The sequence below is a fragment of the Camellia sinensis genome, chromosome 8 (genome assembly GCF_055761805.1).
Source record: "Camellia sinensis isolate YWXY chromosome 8, ASM5576180v1, whole genome shotgun sequence".
Taxonomy (NCBI): domain Eukaryota; kingdom Viridiplantae; phylum Streptophyta; class Magnoliopsida; order Ericales; family Theaceae; genus Camellia; species Camellia sinensis.
In genome coordinates, this window is record NC_138968.1 from 182,386,244 (window position 1) to 182,404,114 (window position 17,871).

The window sequence follows — 17,871 nt, forward strand, 5'->3', positions numbered from 1 at the left end:
ATTTTTTTAATAATTATACATAAACATGTACATATTTATTATTTTATTATAAAAAATACTAACATATATTTATTAACCAATTTAATAAATAAATGAGTTAAGTGGTTCATACTTAGTCATAGATTAAGACAATTCTTTAATGATTAGGTCATAGCCAAGTTGAGATAAAAATGTTGAGTCAATTAGATTATGTCACTACAATTATAAGTTCTCAAGTCAATTCTTATATATTTTATTATAAAAAATACTAACATATATTTATTCACTAATTTAATAAATAAATGAGTTAAGTGTTTCATACTTAGACATAGACTAAGACAATTATCTAATAATTAGGTCATGGTCAAGTTGAGATAAATTTGAGTCAATTAGATTATGTCACTTTTAGTGTCTAGCACAACTATAAATCCTCAATAATTTTAAATATAAGTATAAAATTTTATTAAAGTTTTAATTTTTTAATAACTATGCATAAACATGTACTTATTTATTATTTTATTATAAAAATTACTAACATATATTTATTCATTAATTTAATAAATAAATGAGTTAAGTAGTTCATGTTTAAACATAGATTAAAACAATTCTCTAATGATTAGGTCATGGTCAAGTTGAGATAAATGATGAATCAATTAGATTATGTCACTTTTAGTGTCTAGCTCAACTATAAATCCTCAAGCTAATTCTTATTCTTTTGTATTCGTGAATTATGATATAGGAGAAACTATAATTTTATGCCTAAGTAGACATATTTTAAAACTTTTACAATATAGACAATGGATAGTTAATAAATTGACAAATATAATCTATTATATGATTGAGCTATTTTTGACATAAAATAAACTAAATTACAAAACTTATAAGACAAAATACATTGATATTTCATTGTAAAAATAGTTTTTGAAATTTTATTTCACTTTTTTTAAAAATATATTCCACCATAGTTTATTCATTTCTTATAAATAAATTTTATGTTATTATTTAATTTCAAAATTAATTTTTTATTTTTTATTTAAACTCATGCATAGCACGAGTATTATGGTTTATAAAATAATTTTAAAAAATTACATCGGTGTTATGAAGATCCATTAAGCAAAGGTGAGTGAGAGAGAAGAATAAGAAAAGGCCCAATGTGAGATGTCAAAACTAATGATTGTGAGAAAATCTAAAAATTGTACATTGTAGGCAAATATTGATTTCAGGAAAGATAAGAGGATAAGGGTCACTGGTAATTCATTGTTTGTCATTTTTATTTTGTTATTCAATTTTTTAATTTATACAAATTTTGCTAGATTGAGTTTCACAAAAAAATTTATTATTATTATTACTATTATATGGCATACTAAAAAAATGTAATTAGTAAATAATAATAATAATAATTATTGAGTTTCATATAATTTATGATATTATCTAATATATAGCAAATTAAAATTATGAAACCCTTGGAAAATAATAATGTATTTATATTTTATCATAGACGTAGTTTTTGTTCTTAAAAATAAAAATTAAAAAGTGCAAATTTATAATTTATCATAAATTTTATTTAATTTTTACGAATTAAATTATGATTCATGTTATTGTTATTTAGAACTTAAAACGTAACATTAATGGTAGGAAAAAAAATCATAAGCGAAATTATGATAAAAATAGTTAAAATTTAATTAATTTTATTTTTTTTCAATTTATTTTTAATTTTAAAATTCATTATTAATTATTTATTAAAAACCGTGCTAGTATATATATATATACTTCAAAGCATGTGCATTACATATATTTATTTAAATTACTATATTTATCTGTTGGTAAAAATTTGGTTTAAGCCTAAACGAGAGTGATTGATCAATAGACTTAAATAAATGTTAAATAAACACATAAAAATCGAGCTTTGTGGTTAAATTTTATGTCAATAGATTAAGAACTGCCTTGGAGGTAATCAAGTAAACAAGAAATGAAACAAAACAGAATGTGTACTTATTCAAATGGATTGTCACTTGCTATCAATTATAGGAACTTAAATAAGAACAAAGAAATGAACAAATACAGCAATCGATAGAAGCAAATAAATGGAGATTGAAAAATTTTATCACTTAATCTACTCTTAACATTTGCTAAATTAATCTATTTCTAAATTGATATTGCGTTCTGTGAATAGTTGTGGATATTTTTTTTGTATCTCTCTTGGCCTATTTATAGGCTTAACAACTTGAGAGAGAGAGAGAGAGAGAGGGAATCTAAGCCCACGATTTCCTCAACAAGCCCATTATTTCCTCAATATCATCCATCTCCCAAGTTTGATAATAACCACTTTACACATTTGGTACTTGATTTGGTCTTAGATCCTTAATCTTAGCAACTAATTTTTAAATTATTATAATGGTTGACATTTTGGCTCTCCATTTAACATATCATCATGCCATGTCTTTAACATATTTGTTATGCCACGTCAACATATTTGTCGACAACAACAACAATAATAATAATAATAATAATAATAATAATAATAATAACAAATGTGGCCAAGGTTATTCTTTAAAAATAAGAATAATGTTTGAGGGCCCGAAATTAGTGGCTCGAATGTGGCTCAAAACCCAAAACGACGTTGTTTTGGGTTTTGATTTTTTTTTTTCCTTCCTTCCTCTTCTTTCTTTTCTTTTCTTTTCTTCTTCTTCTTCTTCTTCTTCTTCTTCTTCTTCGTTTTGAACCTGAGAAGCAGAGGCGAGAGAGAGAAACAGAGGGGAGAGGTGGGAGCTCGTCGTCGGTCGTCGGCCAATTGTCGCAGCTCGTCGGTCGTCGGCCGATCGTCGCCTCTGCCTCTGCCTCCGCCCGCCTCCACCTCCGCCTCTGCCTCCCTCCGCCTCTGCCTCCAGCCCTATTTTTAGGGCCCCCTCCAGTTCTGCTTCTCCTTCTCTTCTTCCTCATTCTTTTCTTCTTCTTCTTCTTCTTCTTCTTCTTCCTCCTTCTTCTCAAATTCGAGCCAAATTTGGCTCGAAACCCTTTCGGGCTCTGTAGCAGAGCTGTAAAAATAATCTATGATTTCAATCGATAGACTATAATCGAATTTGGCCACAATTAATAGGTTACAATTGACAGAAAAATAAAATATGGTGCCAATTGTATCTTATAAGTAAAAAATAAAATGGTATAATTTCATAATTTATGAGTCATAACTAAAATAAAAAAAATAAAAAAATATCATACCCAAATATCACATGAGACATAACCAAAGATGTCATGAGTAATAATTAAAATATTATCATAACTATAGAAAAAAATAACATAATTAAAGATACGTATGGTACACCTCATGAAAGTTTTTTTTTTTTTTTTTCTTTTGATCAGTAGAAGATTTCATAAATGAATGCCAACGTGGCATTTACAGGAATCCATCCAAACCAAAACTTACACCAAACAAAGCAAAAATTTTGCAAGAAACACAAAGGAGAGAAATTAAGAAAGTATTCAAATGCAAATCTCGTGCATGTGCTCACACTACGAAGCAGAACCGACCATAAGAGTCGGTAATAGAGCATGTCTGGAATAAATCATAGATCTCAACCATAGAGTGGGTAAGTTTAATAAGAACTCACTGATGGACTCCCAAGCAACCAAATAGACAAACATAGCACAAAGGAAATCAAAAACACAATACCCAAAAAAAAAAAAAACATAAACCCACACACCAACTAACTTCCAACAGTGGCGACTGCCGTAGATTCAGCGAGGATGACGGCAGATCCGATGAGTCCACGGCCGGAGTTGAAGCAGAGGGAAGAAATACCCCACAAAAGAGGGAGAGGATGGAAGTACAGAACTTAAACAAGAAAAGGAAAAAGAAAATGGGAGTAGGAGGAGGAGAGAGGAGGCCGTCGGATTCCCCTCCCCCACCCCAACTATTGCAGCTCTCAAAAACCCCAGGAGAAGAAAAGTATAGAGTGAGAAGCTTTCAAACTAGAGAGAGAGTTTTTTTTTTTCCCTCTCTGAGCCCCTTCGAAAGCTAGTGAAAGTTATTACTCTAAAATACAATAATAGCTATGTTAAATTTATTATTTTATTATGGGTAAATTACACTTTGCCTCCAGTCACTTTTCTATTTTGATCATCATAGTTTTTTTTTTTTTCGTTTTTTTTTTCTTTTCACTTTGGTTCTTTATATTTCAAGTTTTCCTCAATTTATTCTTAAAACTAATTTTTATTAAAAATTAGATAGAAAATGATACTTTAAACTCCAACATAATACATTTTTTATATTATGTGACCATTATTATGATATTTTATGTCTAATTTTGAATAGAAATTAGTTTTAGGAATAAATTGAGAAAAACTCAAAACATAAAGGGTCAAAGTAGGAAAAAAAAATAAAAATATTTAAGAATCAAATGGAGAAAGTGATCAAATATAAAAAAGACAAAATATAATTTATCCTTTTATTATTTTGATTTTTTGAAACTAATTTGTGAAGCTCTTGCCATTAAAATAATCCTTTTTGGCTATGTCAAATTTGACAATGTTATTTGCAAACTCGCTTTTGCAAGTTTGAATGAATTTTACTGTTAAATGTGCCACCTTAGAGTAAACTATTTGATTGGAGATGTTGGGAGGTGTGAATTAATGAAATGAAATATTATTTTCCAAACAGTGAATAATTTCTTGTGACAACGATATTATTTGGTGGGAGCACTAGGTTGGAGATTTTTTTTTTTTGGATAAAAAATTAGAAGCTAAAAGTATACTTTCACCACATTTTTTTTTCAACAGCCTTGTATTTTAGAGAGAAAAAAGCTTGACATTTAAAATGTCTCTTAAATTTATCCACAATAATTATTCTATATAAATTATTAAATAATTTAAGGCCCAACTTCTTTTTATCATATTAAAAATCTCAAACATCTCTCTATGTATTTTATTAAAATAATTTTGAGACGAGTATATCAAAGGTTTTATTTCTTTTAAATTGACCATCTCATTCAAATGAAGAAAAACTTTTGGTACAATTTATACTAGAAAATTGAACTTGCATTCACTTGCTTTTATCAATGTGAGGCAATTTAGGGTCAAAGCCCTTTATCTTTTATTCTCAAAAAAGAATTAAAAAATAAAAAAATAAAATAAAATAATCTTTTGAGTGCCTCAACTGCTCCATAATGCTTTCGCCTCCACCATCCAAGCTCTGCTCGTGGAACTCAATTTTCTCTTTAAATTTTGGAGCTAAACAAATCCGAATCGGATACTGCAATCTTTAACCTTAAGGCATCAAGCAAATATTAGTACTGTGCCCATATAGCCAGCATAATGCACATAGTCTGCAAAAGTTAGGTATATATCACCTTCATTCATTGGAAGAAAAAACCAAAACCATATCCTAAAATTGATGAGGATTAAAATGTATGCATCTATAAACATCTACAATACGATCATAATATCTCATCTCTAGCCCAAGTTTACAAGAATTTGTCTAAAGCACAGGAGATGCAGGGTTCACACCATGTTTCATATATTTCTAAACTACAATTTATTGGACAATAAATCAATCAACCAATTAAGGCCAAGTTTGGCTATCCTAAATAAGTACACACTTTTTATCTTTTTTCCATCACATCATCTCTCTACTTTTCTGCACATCTTTTCGTAAAAAGACAAAAAGTACACTTATTTAGGTCATCCCAAACAGTTCCTAAATGCACTACAGTTGTAAGACTAATAAATGAATAAAAAAAAATGAATAATTATAAACTAATTAAAACAGGGGATGCCAATGGTGACAGATGAACGCAATAAGAATTGTCTTCTTGCTGTAGCAGAGTATTGTGCCAGTTAAAGCTGCCCCCAAAAGCACTACAAATTTATTATGGAACAAATCTGGAGAGGCTAACTAAGCTGAGAAATGTCAATCCCATCTGGTATTCGGAAAGTGTCAGCTGCCCCTAACTTCCTCTTCTCTTCCCAGTCTTCATCTTCATTACTGTCGTCCTCCTCATCATCATCCTGTATGCATGGGGAAGAAGGGTCCTCAACACTTTTGGATCGGCAATAAGGGGTGGCGAGCATGCTAACTTGGCCAAAGTGGGAGATTTCAACAACAACCGTGTCATCATCTACAGGGAGAGGTTGTTTCCATGGCTCCCCATCAATCCTCATGAATGTATGTTCAGCTGCACCCTTGTGAAACTCGAAACGAATTCTGTTTGCCTACATGCCAGAAAGCAAAATGATAATTTAAAAAACAAATAACATGAGCAACAATGAAAAAACTTCTTATCAGAACATTTGTGTTACGATATGCCTTCCATCTATTATAGGTGAATGCTAATGTAATAATATCCTGGCATCAGTAGGGACACCCAAGATTTTTGAACCATTAATTAGTTTTCAAAACCAGTTCATGATTAAATCCAGCACAATGCCTACCTGCGCAAGGCGAGTCCCATGTCCAGTTGGAGCAAACATAACGAGCCCATGCCAAGCATTTCTAAAACCAACCACCTCAATAAGGCCATCATCAACATATGGAGGAGTCAAGTCCCTCTGTCCAAAAAACAAGAGAGAAAATTATCAGGAATTTTTGGTCAAGACATGTTAGTGCTGGTGACGGACTTACACAGCCTATGTGCTCAGATCATATCAAGCAAGCAAATAAGAGAAGTCACATTAGAACTAACATAACGCATCTTCTTCCTATTCGGCACTCCCCAAGGATTGAGTCCACCAGAAAAACTGGGCAAGTTGAGGCAAACAATTGACCTGATGCTGCATAATGGAAACAAAATTTTCCGTAAAACAATTCACCAAATTGTTTGGGATCATCAATAGTTTTATTATTGATCCAAAAGATAAGGGAAAGAACAGAAAATTGCTTTTTCCATATTATGTATGACCACAGGAGGCATGGCATATCCCATGATAGCCACAAGGGTCCCTATGAAATTAAGAATCAGATACCAATTTGTAGATTGCCATGAGAGAGAACTATGGAGATCCAGGTAACTGCATATTGGACCAGAAATTGGCTGATTGTGAAGAATATTGCACAAACAAGGAATTAACTCTTCCAAGCCTCATGTAATAAACAACCTCTTACATGGAAAACTCCAAGTCAACCACCAAGAGATGTTAACAGTTGTGTTATAAAAGTGTTCTGTACGATATTAAACAAATACTTAAGCAACACGTGCATATAAATAGTTCTATCAGTCTTCAGATCAGTGCTCCAAAAGAGCACAAAAAAAAAAAAAAAACAGCGTAGAATTAGTAAATATTAATGTGTGTTTGGGAAGGGAAAAATTAAGTACATACTTAACCTTTGGTATAGTACACAAAGTGGTTGCCTGGAGACCACTCAGCCACAAGTTGGCAGGGTCTCAATTTTATTAATTTTTGGAAAAATTACCTTCTTTTAATAATAAGTATTTACACGAAATTTGACCATTTTTTTCTCTCTTTTTTTTTAAAAAAAATATTTTTTGGGGAAAAAATAGTGTATTACTTAGCAAAAGAATTATAAATAAAGCAGAGAACTTGTATTTGTGAAAACTTCAAAGAGCAATGTTGCAACAGAAGCATCAAATCATTGGCTTTGTGGTCTTCAACCTTGCCAGACATCTAGTCTAAAGACCACCAGGATTCGGCTGAGGCTAAAAGAAAACGAAAGCATTGCATATGGTCTAAGAGAAATTTTGCATTCATCCTACAAAATTAGAGAGATGAAAAGAAGGTATTTTTTCTTCCTTAAGGGTGAAAATAGTGCTGACCTACTTTTTTGAGGAAGCATAGTCAAGTGGAGACGAGCAAGCGAACAGCATTTTATATGTGCCCAAATGTATGTGTTTGATATTGGGAAAAACAGGTGAAGTTGGTCTACACAACTTGGTGAAGTTTTAGGTCAACACCTAGTTTAAGTTTCCAAACAATGATTTTGCAGAGACCCATCCCATTCTGGCATCTTCCCTTTCTCTAAGTATCATGTTAGATCTTGAACTAACCTCATTGTCTAATGAGTTATTCTAACACTGTTATCAATTTACCACCAACACATTCAAGTAATTATTTGAGCTAACACCCAGCTTAGGGCATGCTAATTATTCTAGTTGTGCTGAAACAATATGAAAGTGAAGTTGTTGCACAAAATTATCTTTGCATTCAAGGTCAAAAGAAGCATTGCCAACAAAGTAAAAGTGAGACGTAACCATTGACATCACCTGCGGGGTATTTGAAGGTCTTCCCACTGACCCGGGCTTTTCATGATCTTAACCTTTACCAGCTGTGCTATATTCCTGTGAGAAGACCAACTTTTCTCATTAAAACCTTAACATTACTACCAAACAATGAGCCAGAAAATCAAATAGCTATAGTACCATAAGGTTCAAAATGCTTCAGGAAACTTAAAAATTTCAATCAAATTGGAAATATTTAGTTAGTTGAGACCTCTAAATCATACTAGAAGCAGATCCATGTTACAGTGGCACAATCAAATTCTTGATGAAATGCTTACCCTGAAGACGGATGCAAAAGAGAAGGATAAAACCATCCTTGTGTACACCCAAGCTTTAAATACGTTTTCTAATCATGCCAAGAAAAGAAATAAGAATAATCAATTACAACCATCTGATTAAAAAAAGATCGTGACAAAGCATATAGACAAGTTACAACAATACAATTCATAAATGCTCAAAGTAATGAGTCAGAAAATTAACTCGGGGGTGGATTTTATGTATTCAAACTTTATACACAAGTGAAATATGTGTGTGTGTGTGAGTGTGTATGAATAATATATGCAAATACCATGCCTAGTAAACCATCAATGCTATAAACATTTTATAGTAAACTTCATGACCCCATTATAAGGGAGCTAATATGCTCAAGTCCCATGCCTCAGTTTTCATGGACGCTCCAATATTTAAAATGGTATGAACTGGACACCAAATTTTCATCTCACATAAATAGTAACTATACAGAGACACATTCTCACCTAAATTAAAGGAAAGAACTGGCATCAAATGACTTCAAAATTCCACAGTAATCAAGGCACATTTCACACTACACCAAGGTAATTTAAACAAGGATTTATAACCAATTATACGATCATTGATCAAAATTGGTTTAGACAGAGAACATAGAACGAATGAGGGAAAGGAAAACAACATAGAAACATATATATATATATATATATATATATAGAGAGAGAGAGAGAGAGAGAGAGAGAGAGAATTTGAAGTATATAAACGGGGCCTTTTCAATAATTTAAATATTTAAAGGAGCAAATTGTGGGGATTTGTTGTAAAAAGAAAACAAAAGAAAGGTTATGTAAAATTTCAGAGGCATATATGAAATTTTACTGGGGCAAATTATAAATTTTTTCATAAGTATAGACGAATAGGTAAAATTAAATTTATCAAAACATTGAAGGGGGGACGGGGAGGCAGCTGCCCGCTTTGGGGTCCATATGGCTCCACCGCTGAATGTAAAATGTGCCAAACTAATTCTAGAGGTTACGAACCCAATAAAACACTTCCTCACATGAAAAATAAAAGATTGGAAAAATAAGGGATATGGTAGTAATAATTAGTAACTAAGTATAACAAATAGACATAAATGACTTTCAGGTTTTGTGCATATGGTTATTCTCGGATAACTAACTTATATCCACAAACTTGAAGCTAGCATACATCCACAACTTCAAGGATATTAAAGAATTTCATTTTCTGAGGGAGAAATTAAATATTAAGAAAATATAATCTGAATTAATACAGGATAAAATGCTGCCTAATACTGAGAATGATGGTGGAAATTGTGCAGAGAACCATTCTTCAGAGATACAACAATAATGTTGCATCAGTTCAGGACACCATGGCTTAGATATACGGTTTTATGCAGAGGTTTATGAAAAATTAATTTATTGACTTATTTCTTTTGAATATAAATTAATAACTCATACAAATAAATGCTATACTAATTCAGCAAGATGAGTAAACTGTTTTTGAAAATTCAAAACCAAATAGAGTAGTATTGTGAAACTTGACAAGGCCATCAAATGGTCTAGATAATGCATCATCACCTGATTAACTAACTGATTTTTAAACTTGTCTGGATTTAACTTCCTCTCAGCATGAAATGCATATGATACTTGGGCATCCATCCCTGCACAGACCAAAAAAAAAAAAAATGAAAAGAAATAATAATAATTATATAAAAAAAAGAGCTCCAAAAACACCAAAGCAATAACAGATGATACTTATAAGGAGTCATCATGCTCTTTAACATGTTAGAAAACAAAAGGATAATCTTTATTAAAAAAATTTATCTTAGTGAAAGAAAAAATCATCTTATTTTTTTGGCTTTTAGTAACCCAGGTTACGGAGAAAAAAAAAATGAAATCCTCTCTGAGTTACATTCTAAATTACAATGATAAAAAATTATTTGGATAGTCAGACTGAACCATTTCTAGAGGTGAGGCTTAAGAAATGTACGAAGATAAATTATTGAAGATCACCTTATTTCATGAGGGACTTTGTTTCACTCTCCTTGATGAAACCAGGTTTGTGATTATGTAGATAACAACCAGCCTATACAAACATTTGTTGTTGGAATGTAGGAGGCCTTGGTTGACTCAAAGTTCAAACTATCTTTTTAAAAATAGAAAGATACTGTTTTAAAGCAAATGGCCTAGGTTTAAGGAAATCTTTTTTGTTTTGCAATCTTGAACTTTCCCCTAACTCAATCTCTAATTGAAGCAAGTGAAAGGCCTTATTCCTTACAAATATACATACCACACTTAGTAGTCATCTTTATGTGTAAATTGCAAACATCAAGTTTTCTCTTCACTTAATTTTAACCCCTCCACTCACCAAATCATATGCCTCGATTAGAAGATAGAAGGACCTTCAATGTTCTAGTTTACTATCTAATATATACTAATGAACATCCGAAGAATATAAATCACATTCCTAAATGTAAATGTAAATGACTTTTTGGTATGAACCTGTCAAGAATGCAGCATGACTCGAATGCAAGAGAACCTTCTTTTTTTTTCATTTGAATGGTAGATCATATTATTCCTCCAAAAAAGGCAATCCAGTGCACAAGACTCACACCAAAGAGGGGTTTGGGAAAGTCAAGATGTATGCAACCTTTATTAACATTGATTGTCCATAGTAGTGCATTTCTTGCACTTTTATTTGAGGAGAATCTATAATAACCTTGTAAACATAAAATGAGAATATAAAATCAACAAGTTCCAATATTCCTAAAGAGTTCAAAAGTTGCTTAACAAAGGATAAAGTATAAAAAGAATCAGACAACTTCAGAAAAGAAGTAACAGCATAAACCTCAGTTACATAAATCTCTTACCCATGCTGAAGTAGTTCCAAAATCCTCCGCGGAATGTGTGGAAACCATTCTGAAGGAAGCCAAAACATAATGTGTACACCAATTACGTTCATATGAAGCAAAGGTGCATCAAAAAGAATCATACCAAAGTCAAAATTTATTAGTTCTATGACATTTATCTGATTCCTCTCGTTCCTATGAAGTTCTAGTTGTTGATGTTAGTTGGCAGAAATATCTTGGGGAGGAACTCAAAATAAGGTAACTGGAATAGGCGTGCTACGATAAGCAGCTTTGCGTGATGGAGTTTCAGATGAAAAATATTCAAATTCTTAGGAATTAAGGTCATTAAATGGTAGGACTTTTGCATAGGTTTTTTTTGAAGTGCTGATTGAGTAGTAAAATCTTGAAGATAAATGAAGACTTGAAAGGTGGAGAAAAATGAAGGTTCTCCTCACATTCTGCAAGATATGGAAGTGCATAACATAGCTTCTCTGATTTAGTAGCAGCAATTTATATTTTTAAAAAGTACTCAAATGCAAAAAGAAAAATGGAAAGTTAGAAAAACGAAATGGAAGGAAAAGAAATAAAGAAAGAAAAAAATCTGTCACTGTTGGCACATAAATTTCAACCAAATATATGTTTAAATTTCAAATACAATCAATGACACACATAGAGCCTATGATAGGAATATTGTAGGTAATCACTTCCTAAAAAGGATCAATATGATCCGTTGAAGTGCATAAATAAAACAACGTCATTATTCAAGATGCTCAAGTGACATGTGGAGCCTACGAAAGATGACACTTGTAGAGCCTAAAGCAAGGACACCACACAGGATGAAACCCCAAAGATCAATCCGTTTAATCAGATATATAATTAATCATATAGCGCTATCATTCAAAATTCAAATGACGCTATCGTTCAATTTGAAATTCAAATTGAGGATGAGGCATTCTTATCACCTGGATGGCCCTCTATAAATACGAGGACCATCACACAAGATCAGGGATCAGAAAATCAAAAGTGAGAAGATTAGAGAGAGAGAGAAAGAAATCAAGAGTTAAAGAAGTCGTTACAAGAAAGAAGAAAAGAAGCCTAGAGAACTTAAGAACCTACACTACAAACGCAGAATGATGATGAATAGGTAAAGGGTTCCAAAACCAAGAATTGTACTTTGTATTCAAGGGTTCAAAGCCCATAACAATTTCAATAAAATATTTATTCTTCTTAAATTGTCTTCTGTTATTTATTTTGCTCTTTATTAATCGGAGGTTTCATTTATATAAAATGTGCAATTAACGATCTGGAATACAAATTGGAAATAGGAACCAGCTATTCAAATAATCAATACTGTTTAGTCCAAAAACTAAACAGTGGACATTTGTAACATAAAATTTTGAAATGTATTGAAACACTTCATGTTTTAAATGTGTAGTTAACAATATAGAATACAGATCGAAAATAGGAACCTGCTATTCAAATAATCAACGTTGTTTAGTCCAAAAAAATAAACAGTGGACATTTGTAACATAAAATTTTGAAATGTGTTAAAACACTTCATGTTTCAAAATTTGTGTCTACAGTCACCTTGTTCAATGTGTCATCTTGGCTCACACGATGAAACGCGTGCAAAGAATGTGGTAGATCCACAGGTGCAATAGGATCACAAGCACCTTCTTTAGGAACCTTCATTCGCATCAAAATATGCCAGCTGAAACATAATAAGAGACAAGGAAGTCAAAACTTGAAAATATGACTTCACCAAAGTATAAGATGTTCCACTTAAGTTATAGCTAGTCCAAGAAGAACTATGCATATATATAACGAAAAAGAATAATTTTAGCCATCAAACAGGTGTGATCTCAAATATGAGTCAATGTCACATGTCAAAATAAAAGGTCAAATAAAATTTTCCCCAAACTAACATAATCTAAGCTCGCCAATCATGCCCCAACCCAATCTAAGTAAACTCACAACTGCAAATACAAGATAGACACTAAAAGACATTCTACATGCAATAAAAATAAGATAACAAGGGCGGATGAAAGATCAAACACATAAAAAATGGATAATATAAAATATTGAAAATATCAATAGCAGAGAAACATGGTATGGAGAAACAGGGAAACACAGAGAAAAAAGCTGTAGAAGCTTGGAAGTTTATTGAATATTGAAAATCCCAATGTATTTAAATTTTCAATAAGATTTCTACCTAGCAAAATATGGAAGTTGTTTTTTTTTTTAAAACTTAAAATTAATAGTAAATTAATATCTCAACAAGTTATCAATATTTTGACGAGTTATCAACAGGTTCTCTCTCTTTTTCTTTTTCTTTTTCTTTTTCTTTTTTGGAAAAAATAAAAAAATAGTAAAAATAAAAAATAAAGCTGGTTACCCGCATCTTGCCTTCACCATTCCAGATATCTTCCTCTTCCCCATAGTCATTAAGTCTTAACATTGCCTTTTCATTTCAGTTTGCTACTTATAAAATACGATCACATTTTACACTCCCAAACAGCAGGGAAAAATGACAAACTAGGGTAGTGAATGTATATGTCATGATATATGGTGTCACGTATGAAAAATGCCCGACTAAGTAAATACTAAAATAGAATTGGCAGCTGACCCAAATGGCTAGGTTTTTGTTGTGGAACTCAAGGTGTGATAATAAATTCTATGCTTTTTTTCATGAAACTTCCTAAAATTTGAGAAGTGCAAAACTTGCCAAAATCCATATATAACACCCATGCATTACAAATCAAGACAGCTTGCCCATCTTATCCATGTGTTGGCCCTAAAAATCACCTTCTTCAATTAAAAAATAAAATAAAAGTCATGTGAACTTAGAAAATTTTAAAAGAAAAATAGTGGAATATTTCCATCTCAAGTTTATCAGTAACCAAATATATAAAAGAGACATTACATGTCATATACATTAAAATTTGGGTATTACAACCTCATCCAACTTAAGTTACATCTTAATCTTTTACAGCATATGCAAATCCATGCACATTAATTGCACATAATAAAATATATATAAACATAAATATCATATGATCTACCTTTAAATGAGAGTATATTTAGGGGTTGTTTGGGGTATCCTAAATAAGTGCACTTTTTGTCTTTTTAGACTAAAAAGTTGATGTTGAAAATATGAATGTTTGGATTAAGTTTTTGACTTTTTATGGAAAAATGTGTATTAAAAAATTGTATAAATTAATGTGTAGGGGAAAATTAGTATTGAGAGTTGTGCAGTCGTAATTGTTGACTTTTGGTGAATAGTGATAACTTTTTAACTTTTTGAGTAACTTTTTGGCTTTTTGACTTTTTTGAGACTTCCCAAACTTGGCCTTAGGACCCAGAAAGCTACATTTAACAGCATAGTGGATAGCAATGCCTGGAAATGTGCTTGTTACAAGATGTAATAATATAAATCATATACGCAGACTAACAGGATGCAATAATATAAATTATGCAGCTATGGGGTTCACATAAATTTACTACTTCAACATTTTTAGGGACAAAAAAAAGGAAAAAAAGAAAAAGAAAAAGCAGATCAGAAAAGATATTCTCTAGAGAATATCAATTTAGTACATCAAAAGTCAAATTGCAAAAACAAAGGAAAAATACTTTACCTGTCAATTTTCATCTCTTTTGCAATCCTTACTTGATCCAAGAATGCCACTACAGACAGACAGTCTGTGTCAGGATTTTTCTTTCCCTGTGAATCAATAGAAAGTATGTGTTATGTATGTCTCTTTTTATTTTAGAGTAACTGATGAATTTGGTACTGGCCAATATCAAGAACAAAACTTAATTTCTCAAAATAGAGGCCACCAATGCATATTTATAAGTGAACTAACATGTAATGAATCTCATTGTTCTCTACTTCATGTCTTGCAATGCAAAATAAGTTTTACATCTAATAAGGCGCAACATGCACGTAAATACAAATATCATATCTATTACAAAGTACGTTGTTTTGACTCTAAGGGACTGTTTGAATAGATGTGGATTTGAAATCAACAGATTTGAGGTTTAATGGATAAAAAAACAATACAAGAAGATAAGTTGAGATAAAAGATATAAATAGCTAGAAAGAAAATTCTTTGCATAATTTCAAATAATTAGTTTTATTTAGTTATTTCAAATCCATCGTGATAAAACTATTTAACTCAATCTTGAAATTCATAAGTAAACTATCATATCTAAAATTGAGTTATTATCCTTCAATGATTAAGGTCAAATTTCTTGATGTGAAATCCATATCTATCCAAACGGAGCCTAATAAAGTTTCACACCATAAAATATTAACACTAAATCCCTACCCAGCCAAACGCAAATGGAAGATTGTTTCCAGTTCCCAATGGCACTGTAGCAATTGGTGGTGACCGAGGTAATTTGAGATCACAGACTACTCCAAGGAGCCAACCGGCTGTACCATCCCCACCAGCAACCTAGTGAAGTGAGTATATATTAGACATGTAAGAAAGGAAAACCACCTCACAATAGCATTGAACTATAGAGTCAACTCACAATTATTTTCAATCTCTTCTCAATTTCAGTGGCCAGGTTATCCTCTCTTTTCTTGTACTTCTCCAAATTGAAGTAAAGCTGGTGTAGCACCTTGTCAGGAGCCTTTTCTCCCAAATCAAAAACCTGAAAAATCATTCATCCCAACGCCAAACAAATTCAGAAACAGGCGCATGCATATCAAAAACCATGTATCCTATCTTAAAGATTTCTTCGTTCATATCAGTGCAATCCCATTCATCCAGTCACAAGAAAGAAATATATGGATGCAGACACCTGATTTTTATTAAGAAGAGTCTGATAAGTTTTCAGAAGTTCTCCCCCAAGCTGCCCACCACTTTTAGAATTGATGAATACTATCACAGGACAGGCTGGTATATGGGACGCTTCATCGACTTTTGATTCAGGTACAAGTATGTAATCAGGAATGTAGTAATCCTTCAACGTATTATCAGATTCAGGGTTACCCATTACTACTCAACTGCAGGATTAGAACTATGGCCATTAGGTTTGTGAATGTAGATATAGCTAATCAAGTTATGAGAAACATGAAAGCCACAACAATCCCTTCAGTAACTGTATAAATAATCTAAATGAAATATATATATATATATATATATATATTCATCCAAGGTTTTACTTCAAAGATGCCTTGGAAAAATACAAATAAATACATTCGTCTGCATTTATGTGTATAAATATTCCTACAGATTGACTAAAATAAGAATCTCTTAAACAGGATGACAATGAATCAGAAAAGTAAAAGGAAGTTAGGGACAAGACAAAATTGATAACCAAGCATCCTACCTCATCAAATTTGAGTCACATCTTCAAAATTAAAAGAAAATTGTTCAAGAAACTTAAACCACATTCACCAAAATCAATTGTGCACAACAATAATTCAGCTAACCATCAGACAAACAAGGGCAGTTGTGAATCTTGTGATTGTCAATGCCAAATCTCGTACACTAAGAACGTTACCAAACAGGGTAATTGGATTGTGAAAAAAGAGAATCAAATGCGAAACAAAAGACTTTTAGACACATAAAATGACCAAGGTATCACAGAAGCGCCAACAATCAATACAAGAACCAGATTTCTCCTTTCAGTATTATAAGATCTAAAATCCATATACTCATTCTCAAGCATCAATCACAAAATTAGCATTTATTTAGCCTTTATTTGAGACGCCAATCTGTGCGTGCAATACAAAGAAAGAAACGATAATTTGCCTCCATCTCTCTTCATACGAATTATGAACTAATGTTCAGAAAAAACACCTCAAGTGGAGCAAGAAAAAGCAGACGATGATTTACCTGATGAAGATTTCACACGAAATTGAAATGCCGCAATCCAAAGCGAATAGAAATCCAAAAGAACTCAAGAATCAAGAGAGAGACACAAAAAACGAACGATGCTTTTGCCTGAAAAAGGTGTTCACGTATATTCATATGCAGAGAATAATTTGACCCACAGATACATACATATATATATATATATATGATGAGAGAGAGAGAGAGAGAGATTAACCTGAGGAATATGTGGAGAGAGATTCAAAGCGGAAAGTGTTTTGAAAGGGATTCGAATATTTCTGCGAAATTGAGAATCGAGATCGCGGTAACGGGGAGGTGGAAAACGGAACGCGTTTCGCAGAAAGGAAAGAAGGAAGAAAGGAGGAGGAAAGTGACATTATTTGCACAATTTTGCATTGTAGTGTCGCCGGATCCAAGAGGACTAGGACAGATTTGATTCAAAAACCTGACCAGCATCGTTAACGTTATCGTTATCGTTGTGATGGGATCGTTAGTTACGCGGCCGTGGGCAGTGTAGTAGTCACCGTGACGTTTTCAGTGACTTCATCAATTGTGAGGCATCCCACGTGAGAATTTCTCTCTTTTTTTTTTTTTTTTTTTTAATTTTCATAAAGCGGAATTACACGCAGGTGGGCAAAAAAAAAAAAAAAAATTATGTATTTTTTCTAGCAAACTCCCTAGTAGATTACCTAAATTTTATCTTAAA

At 32.0% G+C, this 17,871-nt stretch overlaps 1 protein-coding gene across 1 annotated transcript; it reads right to left on the bottom strand.

The window, feature by feature from the left end:
- Positions 1 to 5,492: 5,492 nt before the first annotated feature.
- On the bottom strand, positions 5,493 to 17,648 carry LOC114319787 (diacylglycerol kinase 1). Its single transcript, XM_028266835.2, has 14 exons — positions 17,383 to 17,648; positions 17,169 to 17,276; positions 16,129 to 16,333; positions 15,856 to 15,978; positions 15,648 to 15,776; positions 14,955 to 15,040; positions 12,907 to 13,030; positions 11,341 to 11,389; positions 10,049 to 10,131; positions 8,486 to 8,553; positions 8,193 to 8,267; positions 6,657 to 6,744; positions 6,406 to 6,522; positions 5,493 to 6,186 (listed from the first exon to the last, which is right to left on the bottom strand). The coding sequence occupies exons 3-14, from the start codon at positions 16,321 to 16,323 to the stop codon at positions 5,866 to 5,868; spliced, it is 1,458 nt and encodes a 485-aa protein (XP_028122636.1). The 5' UTR covers positions 16,324 to 16,333; positions 17,169 to 17,276; positions 17,383 to 17,648; the 3' UTR covers positions 5,493 to 5,865.
- Positions 17,649 to 17,871: the final 223 nt, after the last annotated feature.